This window comes from Leiobunum rupestre, chromosome 8 (assembly GCF_980474605.1).
Source record: "Leiobunum rupestre chromosome 8, qqLeiRupe1.1.hap1, whole genome shotgun sequence".
NCBI lineage: Eukaryota > Metazoa > Arthropoda > Arachnida > Opiliones > Sclerosomatidae > Leiobunum > Leiobunum rupestre.
Genome location: NC_143391.1, coordinates 8,916,535 through 8,940,092, shown reverse-complemented (window position 1 = coordinate 8,940,092; position 23,558 = coordinate 8,916,535). Strand labels below are relative to the sequence as shown.

Below are 23,558 nucleotides of genomic sequence, written 5' to 3'. Positions count from 1 at the left end.
ATATCTAACTAAGGTTAATTCTTTAAAAAAAATTATAACAGATTTTAAATATAGGCGATATTGATTAAGGCGTCAAACTATGATAACCCAAATATCGGCACTAAAGAATTCTTGCTATGTGTATATCAAAAACTGGAAGTATTAGATGATACTTTACGTGATCAACTCCCTTCGTTCAACGACTTCAGGGACGCTTATTCGGCTATTTCCCCCGAGCGAAAACCAGCCTAATCTTTCCATGTTAATGGTTAATATATTAAATATTAAAAAAAATTAGACAAGGGCCTATAAAGGACTGAAAATAAAGTAAACAAGACGTAAGACGGTCAGAATACACACAATCCTTCTAATGTGTTAAGTTTGTTTGAGTTATTCACAGCAACCTACAACGCCGGTGACATAACCAATATATATCCACGGCTACACATAATTGTATTAACACCTATTTACTTATTTGTTACTTCTATTCATAATTTGAAAGCATCGAAGATTTCTTTTGCTTCTGATCACACTTATTTTTTACTTCGGATCACACTTATTTGTTACTTCAGGTCATACGTTGTAAGCATCGCGTATTACTCCGATAAGTGTCACACTTATTTGTTACTTTTGGTCATATTAGAACGGCCTCCGATAAGTGTCACACTTAATTGTTACTTCGGGTCATACGTTGTAAGCATAATACTCCGATAAGTGTCACAATTATTTGTTACTTCGGGTCATACGTTGTAAGCGTAATACTGCGATAAGTGTCACACTAATTTGTTACTTTTGGTCATATTAGAACGGCCTTGGAAAATGCCAGAGATAAATTCGCGTAAATTCTCTATAACCACGCGTATTTCCAATGTTGGAGTTGATGGGGGTACTTATACGCGGTCCAAAAAACCTTACTAAGAATTAAAATTAAGCAACGAAATTGCATTTCTAGGCTATATGTAAACTACAGCTATTCAAAAATACAACTTTCATGAAAATCGGACTTAAATTAAGGAACGTTATGTCGACTTTCAGGCGGAAATATAAAACCACGAACATCGGGGTCCGGTAAACAACCCCGAAAACTATACTTAAATTTAATATTTACTGATATAACCGAAGATGTACACTTTTAAAAATAAAGGTCTTATTTTAGACCTCTAAAGTGCTTAAAACATTTTCCAATATTTAAGACCATTCAGGGTTTTATCATAGAACATATTTAAACCTTCTGCTCCCCAAATTCATTCCTTTTGTGGAGTGTTTAAGTACTCTTTTATCTATTTTACTTCATAAACAGTAAAAAGTTAATCCTTTTTAACTTTATTTTCAGTCCTTTATAGTCCATTATTTATACTTTTTTTTATTATTATTCAATACGACTCAATAGATAAACCATTAACATGGCCAGATTAAGCTGGTTTTCGCTAGGGGGAAATAGTCGTTGAACGAAGGGAGTTGATCACGTAAAGTATCAGTTAATACTTCCAGTTTTTGATATACACGTAGCAAGAATTTTGTGGTGCCGATATTTGGGTTATAATAGTTTGACGCCATAATCAATATCCCCTATATTTAAATCTGTTATCAAATTTTTAAAGACTTAACCTTAGTTAAATATTCCTAGTGATTGGAATTTCTTCGCATTATGTTATTTTAAAGAAAATATTAAAATAAAAATAACGTAGTATTCAAATACTAGTTGGTCCATATCTTTTTTTCTTCGTTTAAGGGAATTAAATGGGTATTAAAAAGGACTAAATGTTAGAACATAACATTTTTATACCTTTACCACCAGGACTGGAAAAGGTTTATTCTTAGTACTCGTTCCCTTTCAAGACGCCAAAAGGTATTGTATTCAACATGAAAGAGTAAAATGGGTCTAAAATAATTGCTTAGACCGTTTTCAGTAACCAAATGGTTTGAAAAAAATTAAAAGTAAAATTTTGGTCGTTTTATAAACCTTTATTTTTAACAGTGTACGCTCCTATTAGATAATTTCTTTCGGTGTGGTAAATTCACGCGTACGCCACACGTTATATTTTGTCACGTGGCAACTTGTTTATCCTTCCGCGGATCTGGATATTAGATTCGCTTCAAAGGGCTCGTTTTCCAGAACGTTTCAAACTCGCCGTCGATAAATAAATAGGTTGATATCGAAAATTCCCGGCGGCTTTTATCCACAGCCGTTTTTCCGAAATTCCCTAACGTCTAATCTCTGGCGTTCGCTTCGATTGACGTTTGAACGGAGACGACTGGCGTCTGATGAGTTTGGGATTCGCGGGTTCGTGGCGTTCGGGGAATTCGAATGACGGCGACCACGTATACAGACACTTATATAGATGGATAAAAGTTCCTCTTTGGTAAAACTAAGTAGTCAGTGTGCGCTCTCCTCCTAATTAACAGGTTTATGATGGCGGCATTAAGCCTCGGGAGACGGGAAACTCCGTTCGTATTTCGTTACGGACGCCCAAACTTTATGAATAAGGTTTCCCCGAGTTTTCCAAGTGTTTTGTTAATGCTAATAGATGGCGCTCGCGATTGAAAGTGAAACTAGTTCCGGAGCTTCTCCTTTTCATCATCCCAAAGAGAACTTCTATATAGTAACTTTTATCGTGTGTAATTGAATTTCTAGCAAATAAGGCAAAAATAACACCGAATTCAAAGGCTGAAATGGAGGGAACCTTATTCACGTTATACGGCCTACGCGTATTCACGAAATTACCCACCTTTCTCAATTGCTTCTACGGATATACCGCTGACCGATCTAGTTTTAATCTGCTAGTTTTAATACTACTACGCTGCAGTCGTATAGAACGAAAAAATAATAGCTAAATAAAATTCTTGTAAAAAAGGCCGCGTTATTTAATATCTATAAATAGGTTTTTCTCATTTTTTTCGCTTCAAAAATGGTCGTCAGAGGGAGTTGGTGTCGCGCGATAGGAATGTAACTTACATTAACGAGTGTAATATTTTTGAGAGTCTCTTTAAAAATACATTTGGGTGGAAAGGCGGATTTCGCTCTCTAGCGAGAATTTTGTTTCAACGTTCATTAATTTAAAGTAAGGACTGTCTGGGGAGGAACGGAGGGACACAAAAGTTTTTGTCATTACGGAGCCACACGCGAGATTAAAAATTTAAAATAGACAGAGTTTTACGCTCTCGATTTTTTCATTTTTTTCATAAAACTTTGAAGGGGTTTTGTACGTAGAAGGGTATTGACACCGTGTTAGTGTTATTAGCGAGATTAATTTCGGTAATAAAACGCGTAGTGAAAACGCGTAGACGGTTTAATGTTAAATTTATTTCAAATAAACTTAATAGTCACGTTAACCCACTAGGAGTATATATTGTGCTCGTAATTTATAAAGCTACGTCTACACACCTACAAGTTTTCCCTACATATTTTCTATTTAGCTAGCAGTTGACGTTACAATCATAAAAGACCATTTACGAACTTTGCATTGTAGGGTATTTTGGGACCGTATTCTAGACTCTACTCTTGTAAACTATGGCGACTCTTAAGCAACTGTCACACTAGAGCTTAAAACCTAGCCTAGGTCAGTTTGCATGCCAGTTTTGACCGCCGACGATAATTCTTGGCTCACACGTGCGAAATCGCTTCACCCCGGTTCGCTTATAGCCAAGGCATAACGTCATTTCAAATTATGACCAGAATTTTGAAAATACTAAAATGTATCCCAAAACAATTAGTTAATCACGTTTATTATACATACAGAAATATTATTTGACATTATTTAGAATTTTACTCCCATTATTTTTGAAAATACGAGCAATTTTAATTCCCCGCTTGTCGTTTTGAAAGCGATTCTAAGCGAACCGACTTGGACGAGTCGCTTCCCGAACCACGGCCAACTTTGATCACGCGCTGTTCGCGCTACTACGGCCAACACATACGTCGAAATGCCGCGAGCTAGGATTTTCCCCCTATAAACTGTACTATAATGTGTAGGAGTTCAGCGCCACGCTCGGTGGTTATATTGTCTTCAATGTAAAAACTATACTAAAAATAATAATCCGCTAGGGGCGCTGACGTCATACACATCTCTTGCTCATAGGTTAACGCAGAAACGTCAACGAATGAGATGGCCGCTGTAGCGCGAGAGATGCGCGAGAAATCAAAGTTGGCCGTGCCCCAACCAACACGAAGCTATTTCTCACGCTGGTTTGGAAAACTAGTTATCCAAAACGAAGCGATTTTAGGTGTAAGTGTGAACCTGGCTTTAGAAATATTTAGTCTATTGTTTGTTTAAATAATGGTAAAATCGATGAATTGAAAAGCACTTAAAGTTAAATCGTTAATCAACCTGCAAAAAAAGAGCAGTATTGTCTCCTTTTACAAAATGAAGGTCGCGTTGGCTGTAGTATCGTAGAGGTACAACGCTAGTCACACCGTTCGCGGGAGGCAGGATCGGGCGAGTTGAAGGCGTGATAGGGCGCGATCTGGCGGAAGGGCCCGGTACAAGTAGCACTCCGGCCTATACAGTTTGATTCCATTTCAAGCATTTCTTCTCTTCTTTCTCTTTCGAGTCTTCAATCCTGGTCGAGGCGCGTCGGGAGGAGGGGGCATCCAACAGACCCCTGGGGTCAGATTTATTTCCCCCGGTTCGGGATCATTAATTCCGGCAGGCCACGAGAGAGCGAGGAACCCCCATTTACGGCCCTTTCTTCTCTCTTGGCCCCCTTGGAGCGCGGCTTCACCGGCGCGCTCTGTTCAGTATGGAGGAAAAAATCGCTCGAAGCCCAGCGCAAACTCGAAAGAGAAAAACATTACGGCCAAAACCCGTCGCTTTTAAATTTCTTCAATTTTAAACAAACTACTTTATCGCGTCTTTGAAATATTTTCAAATTAGGTAATATCTCGACGTCAATGGTGTTATTTTCCTTTGAAACAAACACGCCGATTGCAATTTTCATACATTTTGGTCTATTTTCTAAATAAATAAATACGCGAACTGCGAAACTCTTCACGAAAAGTCGGCTTAAATGTTGTAAAGGTTAGACTTGTCACCCGAACCAACTTGTTTCTATTCTGTTTCTGAGAGAATCAGCCGAAAATGGCAAGGTGGGAGGAGGGTAGAAACGCGTCGTTTGATATCGTCATTTTGCCAACGTCTTTGGCGCCGCCTCGCGGTTATTCTCCCGAGTCGAGGCCGCCGGTAATGGCCAGCATTAGGTTCGCCCGATGTAGCACCCCCCTTCCTCCGAGCCCATCGAAGGCTGATACCTAGAGAGAGAGAGAGAGAGAGAGAGAGAGAGAGAGAGAGAGAGAGAGGCCTAACTACTGAGCTGGAAGCTCGGTTCGACAAATATCGCGTTATACGAAAACAAAATAGGCGATAGCATAAACTGCAAGGTATACTGGGTAAAATTTATTTCGGGAAACATTTGAGCGCCATCAAACGGTAGAAACCTTTAAAAGTAGTCACGTGGTTTTAAAATTGCTTTTAAGTTTACCGTTGAACAGCGACTTCCAACTTCATTAAATAAATCTTTGAAAGTTTAAGTCATACTATGTTTTTCAATATTTATACCTTTTTCGTTGAAAAAAAAAGATTAATTTGTTAAACTTAATTTAACGACGACTCGGACATTAGTATTATTATGGTGATAGTGATGTTAAGTCTCTGACTATAATTGTAAAAACACGTTTTTAACCTAAGCTTAGTTTTGACCATGCCAATCGCGATCGAGGAAGCGCCTTATAGAAGTTGGCAGTACTATGACGAATTTCCGGGACCATTTTAACAAGTTAGCTAAGACCAAAACAATTTATGCTATCACCTAATGCCTCTAAAAGCCTAATATTCCGGCGGATTTTTCTAGACCTATTTCACCGGCTTAACCTCTCCAATATTGGAAATTTAGCTCTATTTTTGGGCTGTGGAAATAATCCAAATACTTGTAGTATTTTTTATAGATTAATACGGACAACGTAACCTCTCCAATATTGGAAATTTAGCTCTATTTTTGGGCTGTGGAAATAATCCAAATACTTGTAGTATTTTTTATAGATTAATACGGACAACAACGTACGCGCCTTCGTTCGAGTAATTTTAGATTGTTGATACGAAAGCTTTAAATGGCCTACGTATTTAAGCAAATTCCAAAACGGAAGCCATATTATCAGCGATCCCATCCGTAACCGACCCGGCTCGTGTAGCCTAATATACGCGATGCCCCTATTGATTGGACTCGCCTCGCGTGCTTCGGAGCGCGCGTGTTGGAACACTTCTACAGGCGCCAGTAGATGAAAAATAGACCGAACGTTTTCCGCTCAGCGAATGATGGAACGTTGATTCGTCGCGTTAGCGGAAAGAAACTGGGCATTATATCTGTCTATCTAGGCGTGGTACGGTACGCGTTACTGGCATACTTTTATAGGGCTATAAACGTACCTCGCGAAAGGGCTACGTTGACGGTAAATTCTCCAGATAAATTATGTCTAAAGAAGTTTCTATTTGTGGCAAGAAAAGTACGCGGTGATATATCTTAACGGCGTGTCTCCTGTTATAATATTTATATAGGCAACTACGTTTTATTATTCCAGGATCCCGTTTCTCTCTCTTGGCCGTTTCTTTATCGCCATAGTAATCATTAGCCAAATGTTTTGTTCCGGTTTTTCCCGAATAATACCGATCGAAAACGACGCGATTTTTCAATGTCACGGTAGCCCGGGAGGGAAGAATCTACGGGGGGCGAGGAAGTAGCTATAGTGGAGGTATACGCGAGAGGTGGGAGGGTCGGAAGCCCATCGGGTGAAAAAGTCAATCTCTGGATGAACGTGAGCCCCCCTTGTTTCGGCCGCTGCTGGCTCGCGACTCCGTTCACCGCATTCTAATGGGGAGTGCGCGCGCGTCTTGTTTCGCCCGCGTTAGCTAGTGACGTCCGAGGCGACTCCCTATCTTCGGACGCCTTTCTCGGACAGTAGTTTGAATGGGCACGCTTCGAAGTGGCATTGAACCGGTAGTTCGTATACCCTCTCTCTTCCTTTGAAAGCCCCGTCCGAACGCTGCTCGTATATCTAGCGCGCATACATAAAGCTCTATTTCCACAGAAGATCGCTCTCCAGGCTAGTGTTGGCGTCCGAGGCGCGCGCGCGCTCTCTCTCTCTCGTTTTGCGTGTGTGTTCTGCTGAGCGAGCAACAGAGTCGTTATTAGTCGTCTGCACCGCTCCACTCTACTGGTGTCGTAAGCCTTCATTCGACGAGAACGGAACAACGCGCGCGGTTGTTTGTTTGTTGTTATTGCTATTAACATCCCGAGCGAATTACACCCCATCTTCATTCTATTTCTATGCCTGTTTGGCCCGCAGGTAACTAACTTCTTCATTTCTATCTTTTCACTTTCTACGTGCTATAAACTCTCTAATTTTTATCGTACAATTTATTGAAAAATTACGCAATTGTTTTTTTCAAAATCACGCTATACACAAAGTGAACTTTTCGTTTTTCCTGGTATTAGACGTATTATACAGGGTGTTTCAAAAGGTTATGCAAAAATTTGAAGGAGTTGTAGGGGGTGAGTTGAGAAGTATACCCGTTTTTCCCCATTTTCCTACGATGAGTTAAAAGAGCGTCAGAGAGCTTCAAAGTGTGGCCTACTAGCCCGTGGAAGTAGGCTGCAACAAGCGCAAAACCAAGCAGCAGGGACTTTAAATACTGTTTAAGTTTACTTTTTCACGCTGGTTACCTCGATTTGTTTACAAAGTCTTTCTTTACCTATCACCCGAACCCAAACCCTAATGTTCGCGTTTCCCTGCTGCTTGGTTTTGCGCTGGTTGCAGCCTACTTCCAGGGGCTAGTAGGCCACACTTTGAACCTCTCTGGCGCTCTTTTCACTCATCGTAGGAAAATGGAGAAAAAACAGGCATACTTCTCAACCCACCCCCTACAACTCCTTAAAATTTTTGTATAACCTTTTAAAACACCCTGTATATCCCATTTCCCCCCCCCCCCCCCCCGAGTGGGAGTTATGAAAATTATAATGGTTATACTGATCCGTCGAATAGAAGATTTCTCCGCTGAATTCATCCCCCTGCTAAGAGAGGGGAAGAGTAGTTACTATGTCCGTCCCGAGGTCATTTTACGAGAAGAAAGAGAGCTCCTAGATGGCGCGGTAGTATTGTAATGGCGGGGCCACCCCCATTTGATTCCCTAAATCCTCTACTTCCCATTTTATCCATAACGCGTCGCTAGACTCTCGAGATCGTTTTCGGGCAAGATCCTCTCGATCTTATTCCTCCTCCCCTCTTCTTCCTCTTTTGTTCTTGCCGCGACTATGGAACAGAAAACGAGGTCGAAGTAAATGCCCCCTTTGGGCCTTTACTGGCGCTATTCTATTTGCATTTTTTGACGCAAATAGTCGGACGAAAATCCGTTTTATGGCGCAGAACGACGTTTTTTCGACGAAAATCAAAATAGATTCGCCATACTGTGAAAGAATCCGTTATTTTCCCGGAGCTCTCTGTTGGCTTTTACTCGCTATTTCCCGCTCGCATCGATGAGAGAAACCTTAAAGATCTCTTACTTTTACGACCCGTCGGAAATAGCGCTAGATGGCCAAGAAGAAAGCGACGCATCTTCTTCCAAATATACTGAAACGATATTATGTATACGCTGTAGATTTCTTAGTTATTACTTTTACATTATGTATTTATATACACACACTTATACAGTATATGTATATATTAATAAGGTTGAAACTTACCTTTATTTTCATGTGAATATCTGTATTTCCAACTCAACCAGAATCTACGAGACATAACATTCGCCCTAAGGGATGTCGGAAATATTATGTCGAAAACCATCTAATTAAAATTTATTTTTTCAATCTATAATCTGTCGTTGTAATAGTGGCCGCCATTACCGGGGATTTTTTTCCCGATGGTCAAATAGCATTGATATAGGCCTATCCTATGTATAAAAAATTACTTTATACCATAAGCAATTAACTGAAAATAAGTTACTGGTGTAGTATCTCATTGTTTCGCTAAAACTGACGCGATTGAACATTCTTTCCTCCCCTCTTCTTGAGGGGGGGGGGGGGATTATCCCTAAGTAGAAATTATTTCATTCTTGATGATATCATAAGTGGATAAAAAACATAAGTATGACACAGAACGAATTCGGTTAATGATAGTCTGTCGTGGAGTGATTGCGAAATAGGAAGTTTCCGAACAGGAAACTCGTCCCTTCCTACTCTTTGCGTTGAAAAAATAGTTGGTTAGTTTGATGGCGAGAAATACGAGCGTACACGCGTTTAGGTTTGAAATTCGAAAATATCTAACTTCTGAAATGGAGCCAGTGTTGATAATAGTTATTTCTATCTTCCGATTCAATAGTTTATCATTATTTTCCAAAAGTAAGCGTTATTTACGCTTTTGAAAGCGTTTCAATATTCAATAGGCCTTGGCTGGTCCGTCGAAAAGGCTGCCGGCGGACCGTCCCCGATTTTCCGGGCTTCCTCCAAATACTAGGAGCACGATTTTTGAAAACCTTGGTAGCAGTTCGTGGAGAGTTGTCAGTCCGGCCGTACGTAATGGTTTACGTTGCCATTGGTGAAACAGACTATCATAAAAAAATTTGCATTTCGTGAATAGGAAGTGTCATGCTTATGTTTATTATCAACTTTCTGGTAAAGACAACCGAAAAAGCTTAACAAATTTTTTACTCCCAATTCTGTCAGGTGCTGCTGCACTGCGGACTAGAGAGAGAGAGAGAGAGCTCTTCTAGCGCTCCCCAATCTCGCAATTCCTCTTTCCCCTCTTGCACCAGCAAAAAGGAAAGTGCTGACTCAGTGCCCAACCCTCGATGCTCTGGGCCACGACATTCGTTACTTTCAACTTCCCTTTCTTCCTATTTCGTTTCACGAACGTTATAGTTTTCACACTCAAATCCCAATTTCCCCAAATAGAATAAACTAACACTACATACTAAAATATGGATCTTTATCATATTAGGTGTTCTCCACATTTATTTAAAGGCCAACGCAAGTGACCATGCAAGGGGGTAAATTATCTTATAGATAAAAAGAACAACTGCGCATGCGCTATCTGCCATAGCCTTTCCCTCTGTAAAAAAAAGCAGAACCATATTTGCCGAATTTATTTTGTATACATGCGCCTCTCGCGGTTTTTACGCAAAATCCATGCATTCTTTAGTCGCGAAAATGGCCGAGGAAAGTGAAGTCTCCCTGCTTACCGACAAATCGGATCCTAAACTTCTACAAAATAAATGTAATAAAAAAAGATAAATATTCTGTCGGGGTATAATGATAGGGAAATTGTTAAGGGAGACGGGATATAGGAGTGTGTGTGGTGTTGAATTTTCTTAATCCAATGTTAGGCTAGCGGCAGAGATTTACCGCGTCCAAGGCCTAATGTTTCAACTTCCATTATTAAAAATATTCAATTCACAAATAATTTTATTCCAAAACATTGTTAAATCGAAAATATCAAAGTCCAACTCTCGGAAACCAACCCAGTTCTTTTCTCCATATTAAATAAATTAAGCTAGGCCTAAATTCCTCAGTTCGTTGATTGCGAGCTAACTCAGCGAAGAAAATCGAAAAATTCGCGAATGAGAGCGAAATTGCGCCACGTGGCTACACCAAGGAGAATAAGGCTTTCGCGCTGTATAAAATCATCCTTGGAAAACCTACTTACGGCTTACATAGTCCCCCCCCCCCCTGCATGACCACTTGCGTTGCCCTTTAATATAAGTCTCGTTAATTTTTAAGTCTATAAGCTCGCATTAACAATCAAAATCGGTTAACGCTACAAAATTTAATTTTACAGGAGATTTTATTGAAATTTTAATATCTTCAACATATTTAATTTTATCATTTTAGCGAATATCCTGTTTATTTAAATTCCCACGCATCTGTTTAGATTTGAAATAGGCAGTCTTGAAAAGATTTAGCTTTAAAATTAATTTATTTATGAATAATTAGGTAACCGCGAATCGTTGTCTAAGTGCCTTTGCCTGCCACTAAGCCGGAAAGTAATAAAGTCATTCATTAATGAGGAGAAAACTCGGCCAAACTTGATTCTTCTTTGACCAATCGTGAACAAAGGAGTGTAGACGTAGCTTTATTGCGCGCAGTGTTTACCCTACGCGTTTCCTACGCGGGTTTAACGTATATCAGCAATTGCCTTTCCATTGAAAGCCACGCCTACATTGTCGAAGTGACCTTTTTTTATCTGATTCCCCGTAAAGATTTCTCGTCCCAATTTGATTTCGAGGTAGTTCGATACTTGCCTCGTGTCGACGCCGTTTTTAATTTTAAAATTCCCTCCTTTTCCTTTCGTTCCTTTTTTTCTTGATAGATGGCAACACGTTCTTTGGTTTCTTTTAATTCGCATCTTCCAACCTTATTTGTAAACAAAATGAAAGTCTTAATAAGTATAATGAAATTCTGTCTAGTTTTTTCTTTCAACCAGGAATGCGGCATTCTGATATGGCAACAATTCCCCTTGGCAGAAAAATTACCAATGGGGTACTCCTTACATACGCCGCTAAGAAAATAATTTCACCGAAGAGTGAACGCAATAACAGACTGAAAAATATAGGAGTTGTCGTGTTGGGAAATTTACTCTCGGATTTCACTCTCTCCCTACGATGTTTGCGGAATGAAATTACTTTTGAAAATTTTTCATTTTCAATTTACTTAAATAAATGTTAGTATATTTTTCGTACAAATAAAAACTGTAAAAATGCCCGAATTTGAATAGTATTTTTATAAGATAAAATGTTGTCCAATGAGCGATCGTTTCGCGGTCACGTGATCGAAAAACGGGCATACCTGGGATTTTTCAGGCTCGCAGCGCGACCTACCGGCAGCGATGCCAGACGTACGATAATTATCGTACACGTACGCGAATTCCGTTTCAGGTACGATGTACGATGTAAAATGTATTATCGTACGCGAAAGTACGATAATTTTGTCTATATTTTCCAAATTATTTTTACGCTGTTACAACACCACATATGATAAAATTAGGAGTAGAAAAGGCTTGGGCATATAATCGTGTTTCTTCTGCCGTTGCCGTTATTTTCTACGCGCGCAGTGAAGGATGGAGCCTGCAGGGGAAAATTCCATATGTCTATCGCGAACTCTTTCCCCATCTAGAAGCCGAATGCCGAAGAACTCCCAGAATACCTAGCGCTTTAGCTGACCCCTATGAAACGGTAATGTACGGATATTTCCGAAACGTGGCGCCACTTACACGCGCCTACCGGATACCAAAGGCTTATGGGTAATGCTTTGGCTTACACATCGCCCCACCAAATTCCCCAACTTCCATGCTTGGATCTTTATCCGGACTATTTTATTTGAGCAACGGTAAGTTAATCATATATAACGTCATAGAAGCCGTTTAAGAAGTAAAACATTTATTTAGATAATTAAACCAATAAGATAAACGGTATATTATTAGTTATTTTAACAATAACATTAAAATATACATTTACAATGCAAATCTCGACGAGCCTACGCCTAGAACGTTAGGCCGGCTTTATTGTTCGCTAGGCCACGTGCAAGTTACCCTATAGAGGTAGAAAGTTTTATTTTTTGAAAAATTTAAAAATGTCACCCCAAAAATTTCGCACCTACTAATTTTCAATTTTTTTTCGAATAATTCCACTGGTCGTGAGTTTGAAACTTTCATACAAATCTGGTCTAGATGGAATCGAAACTCCAGTTCTATTATCTAATATTCGAGAGGGAACCTCTTCTAAATATTTTCCGTAATTTTTACTTGGCATGAGGTCGTCAGAGAACGTAGCGATTACTTTTTCTTAATGAAAAAAAAATACAGTCATGATGGTCCTGTATGGGCAAACCTATGGAGTGGCGTCAACGTGGCCAGCCTCTTTGAACACTTAGAGCACCAATCGAAACTCCTGGTAGTGCCTTTCCTTTTAACAATGTTGAACGTGGACCACATATTATAGGTTAATTTACAGCCGAGTTCACACTATAAACTTAATTTGGACACTTTCGAATAGGCCAAGCTTAAAGGGCTCCACCGGCGTTTGTATTTCGTCAGTTTCCCGCGAATTACGGACATAGGGAAAGCTTCGACACGTCGTCTGCTACCTGATTTTCTGGGTGAATTTTTCAAACACCGGTCAGTGGGTGCCTGCACCAGTGTGAGAAATAAGGCACTATCACAGGCCAATCGCCCTGGTGACCACTTTATTAATTCAAAGTTTTTTCCCTTCAAGATTTTAGTTCATTATAAAAATTCTATATTAATCCCTAAAATTGTTTGGTCTTTGCTTCTATGCTGTGTGCTTGGCCTTATGTCAATTGTGTGTATGCATGGTTGACTAGGGGAGTCTGTCTACTCTACATTATAGAAGAAGCGAATGTAGCAGTAAGCAAAAAGAAATATAAACAGTCTCTCTCTCAGTAGGCTTGTTCGGGTCGGGTCTATAGCACATATTGTCAAGAATAGGTAATTTGACCATAAATTATGAAAGCCTGATTTTGCAAGGTTAAAAGTGGTAACTGGCCACAGGTCCAGTTTTAAAAAAATCGATATTTCTCACCCTGGACTGCACGATTTTACTACGCATACGCCCTCTTTTAGCTAGCGTATAAGCAGACGTTACTGACAATCAAAGTTTTAAAACTTTCGCGGAAATATATGAAAATATATTTTTATCCGTTGAAATAACTTACTTTATTATTACAATACAATAAAGAAAAGCATTCACTACCCGATTTACGCATTTTCCATTCTAGCAGACGCTACACACCCAAGAAGTGATATGAAACCTTCAGCGCCACCTAGAACCGTTTCGGTTGCGAGCTACGCCATATACCTAGTGTACGATAATTTTTCATTATGTACGATATTTTTACAAAGTTCGTACGATAATTCATTTTGAGGCTTCTGGCAACGCTGCCTACCGGCCAGAATCATCCCAGCTCTCGCTTCGCGTTCTTCTAACCGAGGCCACAGCGGGGGAGGCGCTAGTGTAATCTCAGTCGCTTGTTTTGTTTTTTAAGCGTAACATTTTATATCGATATATTCCCGTTTCATTTTCGCCAAGGTTTTTCTGGCGATATTATTGCAAATGATTTTAATTAGGTAGCCAGCGTTCTTAACACCGCGCGAATAAAATAACTTGGTTTTATTTGGACAAATAAGAGCGAGAGAATTGAAGGCGATGTCAGGCCAACAGCAGTGGGTTCGCCGGAACGCGTCGCCCGCGACCGCCGGCCCGATGAAGGCGACCATCCCCGTCGTTGCTTTGATGCGTCCCAGCGGCGGGCAACAAAGTACCTCGGCGGCCACGAATAAAAAGAGTAGCCCTACGTCTTCGGACTCACCTACAGCCGTAATTCCAAGGTTTAGTGACGGACACAAAGCCGGTGCTAGTAGGCAGTCTCCCGATCAGAGGATATCGCCCGAATCATGGAAATCCGCCGCCGTATCCCCGATATCCAAAGGTAGGCTCCATTTTCTTAGGCGCAGTTTCGTGTGAAAATCCGTGACAAGGGCCTAGGAAAACCTTAGTTCTTGCAAATTTAGACCCGCATAAGCTCGCCAAACCCTTATTGTATCTAAATTAAACTCGTAACGGCACGCATTTATTTCAATTGGAAAACTGTACGTAATCCTGCACAATCCTCCGAGATCATAAGCCTCGGCTCGATGCGCTGCTTTCGCGTTTCGCGAGTGTGAAGAGCCTAGGCCTGACGTTTGAACAATGGGTAATAGCGGATTGCTGTAGGCCTTGGCCTTCCTTGGATGTAATTTAAGGACCTTAAACTCGCGGCCGATTTTCCAGCTTTAAGAATTAAGCAGCTGCTTATAAAAAATGCGAATACGTTGCTATATTATTTTATGTATATGTACGACGCTAAATGTTCGTCTATCTGCACTCGTCTATCGTAGTCCACTGATATCATATCGGTTTTTATTTTCTATCGGCTTCCCCGCTTGTCTTTTGATTATTAATTGCCTAATAGACCGAGTTTTTAAAAGAATATTTGGTAAATAATTAATTGAAACTAGCAAATATTGTCTTTCTAAAAATGTGTACGGTGCCTGGGACGGAGGGGGTTTGAAGAACAGTAGATAAAATTTTGTTCCCCGCAATCGAATATCTGTTTTTGCAAATAGAAAAGCCGCGAGTCTTTTTTTCGCGTTGAAGAGTGGAATTTTAAATCTTCAATTTGCATAAATAGGCTGCGAAAAATTGGAAGAGATCATCGTAGGATAAAAAGTAGATTAGGGCTGCGTTCCAATTTATTTTACGATTAAGCCTTCTCGGGCATGTTGCGGATTCGTACTGTGGTCGGGAAACCTGTTTTTATAGGTGTTTGTGAAACCACTGACATCATAATATTTACGCAACTTTTGTAACTAGAATCCAGACCTAAAATAACGAAATTCACCTCTGAATTTACGCGTTTGTTTGTCCATTCTAAAGTGTACTTTGAATTAATCTAAATATATTTTTAACGCATCTGTGAACTTTCTTCTAATTTTTGGACGTAGATTCTAGGGGTAGGTTGTTATTAGTTATATAATAAGGCTGACGATAATTTTGTTATAATACACGGTGGAGAGGGTAAGAGCTCCATGCGGAACAAATTTCATTCCACTAGACTAGACTACGCTTATACGTGTTCCGCGCATCCACAAGCTGTAATATCACACGTTTTATGGGATTTTTCGGAGCTACGCGTACCTACCAAACTATAGGTTTTTTTTATATATCGGGTGGAATAAAGATAAATTTTATAAATATAGGGTGAAGAGTTGGTTTGCGGAGGAAGGGAGGGGGGGGGGGGGTTGAAGGCCAGTTGATGCATCGTGGGCTTCTCACTCCATTTCATCTTGCGTAAGCCTAAATTATGCCCGTACGGCCGACCTACTGTACGATTCCCGATGATTTATCGCGGGATCGCCACCGATCTCGCTTTTGAACGAAGCCCCGGGAGCTAGGGTGAAGTTTACGAGATACGACGATTGATCGAAATGTTAGGTAACACCCACTCACGTTTTGGTCTATTGTACATGTCAGACGTTGTGTAGATATGGGTTTTTTTTTGCTTTTTTTCTGGTTTTAACTGATAAATTCTTATTAGAGAAATCTGTTTACACTGAGCAGTGGGTTTTCGTGTTATAGCAGGGCCTCCAGAGGTCCTATAAAATCCTATATTTTCAAAAATGTCCTATATTTTTAGTAAAAACTCTAAATATAATTTTGATATTTGGCCCATTTCAAATCCCGCCACTCACAATGTCAGTTAATTTGCCAGACTTAGCTATAGTATAAATTTACTTTGTTTTTTGTTAACATAATTAGCTACTAGTATATTTTTGTGATGAAATGGTTAAATAGTTTTTTAAGTGAAAATCAAAGATTTATTTCACTAAATATAGATTTTGTTTTTAAATGCATAACTTTAGTAAATTAAATAGCATATATAGTCCTATAAAATCCTATAATTTTGTAAAAATAGTCCTATAAAGTCCTATATTTTTAGAAATATAATCCTATTTTTCCTATAAAAAGTTTTAAGATTCGAGTGGGGGCCCTGTTATAGAAGGCGATATACACTTGATTTATTGGTTTTTATAAAAGGAAAAGATGAGTGTTTTGGATGTAATACGTACTGCGTTGAGTTTATTGACATTGTGAATGTTTTTCCCCGTTATTCGAACAGTACCACTACTGATAAATACTCGTTCATAACTAGCAATTGAACATTCCTGAAGTTTTATCATACTTTCTTATGGTTATATCGAAATTGGTCTCTTAAATTCTGAATTTAATCGTTTTAACTAAGATTCTTAACATCCCACGTGACAATGACGTTATTTTTAGCGGGTTTTTTTGGTTGGATCATTAGCCCCGCCCACTCGTGGAACAAACCTCCTCCCCCCCGGGTTTGCCACGGCACCTGGAAAAGTCAGGGAATTTGAATATCCGTATAAAAATCAGGGAAAAGTCAGAATTTTAAAAATTTGTCTAAAAATCAAGGAATAATAATAATAAAAATCAGCTAGGCTAATACCCAAGGCACCAGCTTAGGCCTAAGTCATCAAGCGACTTTTAAAGACATAATTTCGGGTGGCCGGGTTACAATGCGTAGGAGGGTGGTGGCAAGCCACGCGAGCCAACAGCTCGCTACACTAACTTACCGTTAACCTCAACAAGTGTTTATGGAAGGGGAAACCGAAGAGCTCGAGGAAAACCCCTTAAACCAGTGGGGAGAGAACTTGCAAACTCAACGCGGAAGGAGTTGTTCCGAGTTTTCACCCAGTACCAAAAGCTGGAATCGAATCCGGCTCCTCTTGTCAGGGAAATTAATTTCGGTTGCAAATAGGAAACCGTTGCTAAAACATAGGTTAAAAAATACAAAATCTTGGCACAAAATAAGTCAGGGAAAATCTCCAGAGATGGTCAGGGAAAAGTCAGGGAATTTGATTGTGAAAAAACTCCCCCCCCCCTCGACCCCCCCTTTTAGCTTTTGTTTCGTAAGCCTCACGGTACATTTCTTCGGCGAAAGGTTTAGTAGCCTTCCAATTATATCCGATCGTATCGCTCTCTTAAGAAAAATAGCTCGCCTGGTACCGTAGCGAATAACGCGGCCCAGTATTGTACGACGTAATGTTAGCCGCGCGAAATTAATGGTTTAGTCACGACCGAGGCTTATTACCGAGAGGTTAAAAATCCCACTGAGAGAAACGGTACAGACCCGAAGGCAATTCGACCATAGCGAGACCAATTCCAGCGATAACATTACGCGAGTTGAAAGCGGTTTTTTTTTTGCCTTAACCTCTATAACAAAAATTCTCCTTCGCTAAGGCCTAAAAAACGTTGCAATAATACTATTAAAGTTGGGGGAGGTAGGTTATAGTAAACAGAGAAAGGATCCGTAATAGTTTTTCTCTCTCCATCAGCCACCCTCGCTTCGTGCATCGAAGATTCTGACCATAAGTTAGCCGCGTCTCGCGCTTTACTCCCCCCGTCCCCCGCGCGCGCTCTGGTACATCTTGAGTTTAATCGTCCATCCCCCTGATATATATGTCTGCCATCTTTTTACTTCTACTTTCCACCGCAGCGCGGTGCCGTTGCAGTCAGCGTTCTCTTTTCCCCTCCATCTCCTCCTTACGTAAACAAAGAAGGGTCAACTAATTTGAGTTTCGGATATACAAGTTACCCAGCAGCTCCGTGTTCTCTACACCCCCGTCCAAAGATCAAACAAGGCGTCGCTCGACGGTCTTATAGCGTTTTCGTTGACCACCCAAATGCTTATATGCTTTTTCGTATTATTTACCGTGTGACTGGATATAAACTTCTTAAGTGTTCGTGAAAACTCCTATATTTTCCACGTATTCCAATCACATTCTATAAATATTTTTAATAATAATTTTTCCTAATTTTTGGTAATTTATTTGCGTGTTTCAATCATCCCTTAATAGTCTTAGTCGATAGCTACGCCGCAAAATTTTCGTTTTGAAAACGAAAACATTTGAGAGAGTTGGCGGTTTTCGGTCTATCGAAATCTGGCAGCCTTGCCTGCCTTCCGTCCTGTATCTCCATACCGAAAATGGCCGACGATTACGCCGCCGAAAATGTTTTACTAAACTGATCGGCGGCGTTTTTTACCGTTATTTTGAATTATCGACTAAGACTATTAATTATTTTAAAAAATCCATTTAAAACCATAAGCATTTTAATCGAGGGGTCCGTACAAATCTTGTACACGCTAGAGAAAAATGATTTAAGAAATATTTATTAAAATGCCAAAATCTCGGCGAAAATTAGTTCCACATCTCGAAATTAGCCTAATTAGCCCAGCTGATTGTTATTGTTATTATTATTATTATTTTTTTATTATTATTGTTATTGTTATTATTATTATTGTTATTTTTATTATTTTTTTCGTTTAAACCTACCTGTCAAGCAGGTAAGCATTTATTAAAAAAAAAATTCTTTTACAATTTGTTCTTTTTTATTCCAATCACATTCTATAATTATTTTTAATAATAATTTTTCCTAAATTTTTGGGAATTGGTTTGCATTTAACCCATTGCAATTACATGTTTTAATCGTCCCACAATTAATTAGTTTAAGGATTCCATTTAAAACCATAGGGTTTTTATGCATAAGTATTTTAAAAAAATCCCGTACACGCTAGAGAGAAATTATTTAAGAAATCTTGAAAATGCCGAAATCTCGGCGAAAATAGTAACCTTGGCCATCTTGTTGAAATGTTGCCTCCCCGCTTCAGCTGTGGATCCGTTTTCTCTCCCACTAAAGAGCTTATGAACTCATTCTTAGGCATTGGCTGAATTATTCCAGGGCAACATTTCAACAAGTTGGGCAAGCGTAAAGATATTTTATAAAATCAACTATTATTAAATTCTGAAATCAACACGAAAATCGTGCTCTGAATTCTGTAATCACTTTGGGGTTTAAAATCCCATACGAAGAAATGTGCAAATATCCGACCCCTCGATTTTAAATCTATATTTATTATAAACCGCGATTAAAAACAAACATTTTCGAAAACAATTCCTTTAAAAACCTAAAAATCGGCCAAACAATTTTGGGCTTTTCCGTGGTCACCCTGGAGACCAAAGCGACGAAAACTTGCATAATTCGTTACGAAAAGTCTGCCGCTTGTAAACGAGATATTATCCCCGAGGCTGTGCCATTAAAATGCTTACCTCTCTAAATTACATTTTACTTTCAAAGGATAGTTCTTTTGTATTATATTACTGTAAAATTTGTATTCTTAAATATTTATAATAGAAAAAAATATATTTACAGGGCCCCCAGAGGTCCTATAATTCCTATAAAATCCTATATTTTCCAAAATTTCCTATAACATCCTATATTTTTAGCAAAAGTCCTATAAAATCCTATAATTTTGATATTTTGCCAATTTCAAATCCAGCCACTCAGTTAAATTGCTAGATTTAGCTATAGGATAAATTCCTATACCAAGTCATCCTAGTCTATACTTTTGTTATTGTTAACATGGTTAGCTAATAGTATATTTTTGTGATAAAATGGTTAAATAGTTTCTATTTTTAAGTGAAAATCGAAGATTTATTTATCTAAAATAATAGATTTTGTTTTTAAATGCATAAAGTTAGTAAATTAAATAGCATAGATAGTCCCATAAAATCCTATAAGTTTGTAAAAATAGTCCTATAAAGTCCTATATTTATAGAAATATAATCCTATTTTTCCTATAAAAAAATTGAAGATTTGAGTGGGGGCCCTGCTAATAGTATATTTTTGTGATAAAATGGTTAAATAGATTCTATTTTTAAGTGAAAATCAAGATTTATTTCTCTAAATATAGATTTTGTAACCTTCGTTAAAGTTTTTGAAAGGCATTTTTTTTGTTGAAAGAAACGTTAGAAACGCGAACTTTATAAAAGTGAGGAAAACTTTCTGATCGTCGGCGTTGGCGAAGCGATCTTCTTCTTAGTTAGGTAAAGACAGGGCGCGAGACTGATCCCCCGCGGGCGAACCCCTGAGATGTCTCTTCCGTAATAGCGAGGACGGAAGAGCCGAGCGCGGGTAATCCGTCTTGGGACCAAGAGGGAGATGTTCGTTCTATTACAAAGGCAAACTTTTTAACAATGAAGTGGAAACAATTCTTCTTCGAAGGGGGGGGGGGGGGTTCAAGGAGTAGTCTTTATTTCTCTATATAATCCCCGGGAATATATCTATAAATATAAAAGCTCGGGGCGTTTTTCGCTCTTTAGAAGCTCTTTTGTCAACTATTAACCGCCGGAGAGAAAAAGACGACCGCAAATTAACATTTTTTCGGGAGACATTTTCGTATACGTATAATGATTTGTAAAAATCTTCTCTCTCTTCGTTCTGTTTTTAGGCGAAATAGTTGTAGATCCTGAACGGAGAATTCTCGAGTGGTGTGTTATTCTTGGATACTTCGCGAAAAACCATTTGTTATTAGGGAAAATCGGCGGGAAAGCTCCGCTATTTTCGGAGCTAGGCATTCATTTCGCCCCCGAAAAGCGCCGCTATCAAACCTATTCTTCTTTTAGTCGGGAGAGAGCCGGAGAAGACGGAGTAGAAAAAGTGTAGAAGGGGTGAACGGAATTCCAACTACAACAATGTGGAGGGGAGGCGAAACAGTGGTTTCGATCCCCCCTCTCTCTCTCTCTCCTAATTTATCATTCTGTTTATCCCAAATATTCAGCCGCTCGGTCTCGCTATTGTCCCCCGCAGCCCGCCGAATAAAAGCTCTTTAATTACGACCAACAGCCATACATAAGGTTCAGATTTGATTCGCGCCGAATATAAACGCTTTTTAATAGAACGAAGAGTAATGGCGTAAAGTATCTTTTTATTATTTTTGCGTTTAGCCCGACTTTTTGCGATCCTATATAGTTAATATTTAATTTTTAACGTATTTTGTATTTTTTTACGAGGGGTCCGTGCCAATTTTTCGAGATTTTGAATTGCAAAGTGATTCGAAAATCAATTTTCAAGAGTATTTCAAAATTTTTAAAATAATTTTTCTCTAGAGTGTACGGGATTTTCACCTATGTTGGTTCCAGGTTCCCTTAATTTTTGTATGGCATATTTGGTTAAAATATAACAAAGTTCTTCACCAATAGTTAAATATATTTTCGCATTTGTGGAGCAAATTTCTGCCCTATATCTTAGTTTGTCTTATTGCATAGGGTGGAGAAGGGGTTAACACTTTCGCCTCCCAGCCAGAGGAGCCGGGTTCGATCCCAACTTGTGACACTGGGTGAAAACTCGTAATTTCTGCTTTTGCGTTGAGTTTGCGAGGGGTTTTTCCTCGAGCTCTTCGGTTTCCCCTTACCAATAAAACTTGTTGACGTTAATAGTTTGTGTAGGACTAGGGAGTTGTTGACTAGCGTGGCATGAAGGACTTGCTGTTACCATCCTACGCATTGTAACCCGGCCACCTGAATTAATGGCTTTAAAAGTCGCTCGATGACTTGGGTATTAGCCTAGCTGATTATTTTTGATTTTTTGATATTTTTATCGTAGTAAAATCCTATAATTATCCTATTTTGGTATTTTTTTCCCTGTAATACCTATATATTTTGGGACCATTTGGATGCGAGTTTCGTAGTATTAAAAATATAAATTTAATTATCTATCAGCCAACACGAGAGGCTCGAGTTTGGGCTGCTAGCTAAGCAGACCTTTTGTGTTTTAAAATGGAAATACATAAAGCCTTATTCCCACTAGTCAACATCTTTGTTGGCCAACCAGGTTCGAAAATACACAAGCGTTTGTGTGAAAATATTTAAATTTAAAATAGCAACTCAGTTTACGACCCGCGTTGACGAACAATGTTTTGCCAAAATATTGTATCGTGTGAATAAGCCGTATCAAGATCCCCATCCTGTCATTAAAAATTAGGCTTAATAATCATATTCAGTTACGCAATTAGGCGTGAGTAGGCGAGATTAGAATTGCGTAATACGTACCAAGACTCTATATAAAATATCCCTCTCCTCATCCAAGTTCTTTCACCTTCCCCGAGTTGAAGGCAATTCAAATACGCTCGTTTGATCAATTCTCTCTGTCTCTTTGTTTGCGCGATTACTATCAAATATTGATTTGATAACCGCTGCGCAATGAGTAATTATATTTGTAACATATTGCGTCAAGTTGGTTTGCCAAATTCGAGGACACTCTTCCCGTTCCTAATTATTCAGCGTTTAGAAAATACTGGTAGGCTAGAATAAAATACGAGGGTAAGGCGAGTACTCTATTGAAATTAAAAATGCGGGGGGGGGGGGGGGATACGATTGGATGGTCGCGTTGACCGTATTTATGCAAATTAAGGGGGGGGGGTGTTCTGAATGTAGGCTGGCCTCTGCTTTCCGGGAAAAGTAATGAGAGCCCAACATTTGCCGTGGCACGTTCGCTTTATTTTCGTTCGTCCAGACGCGGGAAATTAGATTAAAACGCGCCGTCTTTCGCTAGATGGCGCTAAATAAATTACGCTTCCAATTTGGGGAAACCTTCCGAGCAATAATTGACGAGAACTTATTAAATTTTAAATGCGCCTAAGCGAATTCAATCAAAGCGGGAATCGAGGCCACCGTCAAAGTATTACGATTAATTTTAAATACAACGATACGTTCTTAAGCGACGAAATTTATTTAATTTTATTAGAGGATAAATTTATTGGCTTTAATTAGAACGATAATTTCCAAATTTACGGCGTATCTCACCGGGTTCCCTAATATTCCTAAAAAGCTCCTATTTTTCAAGGGTCGTAATCTATCGTAAAATCGAAATTTGGTGCTTGTAAGAATATTTTAAGCCGATGGTACCATTTCTGTTAAAGGACAGTTTTATAAATGCTCAAAACTGAGGCTTATCGTGAGACGATACTTGCAACAAAAAGCCACTTGTGGACTAAGTTGTATTTAAAAACTAACTCAATTTTTGGGACATAATATTACAAAACTAATTCAGCTTTTGAGGTAGTTTAGTTCAAATAAAGATTTAATTTTGTGTACAGGGTTGAATGTGAAAAAACTGTGACAA

At 39.0% G+C, this 23,558-nt stretch overlaps 1 protein-coding gene across 1 annotated transcript in view; it reads left to right on the top strand.

Moving 5' to 3' along the window:
• Nucleotides 1–13,945: 13,945 nt before the first annotated feature.
• Nucleotides 13,946–23,558, top strand: part of LOC149932332 (uncharacterized) — an 81,509-nt gene continuing 71,896 nt past the window's right edge. Inside the window, exon 1 of the mRNA XM_090155355.1 lies at nucleotides 13,946–14,463. Within this exon, the coding sequence (XP_090011481.1) occupies nucleotides 14,181–14,463 (283 nt within the window). The 5' untranslated portion in view covers nucleotides 13,946–14,180. The remainder of the gene's footprint in view (nucleotides 14,464–23,558) is intronic.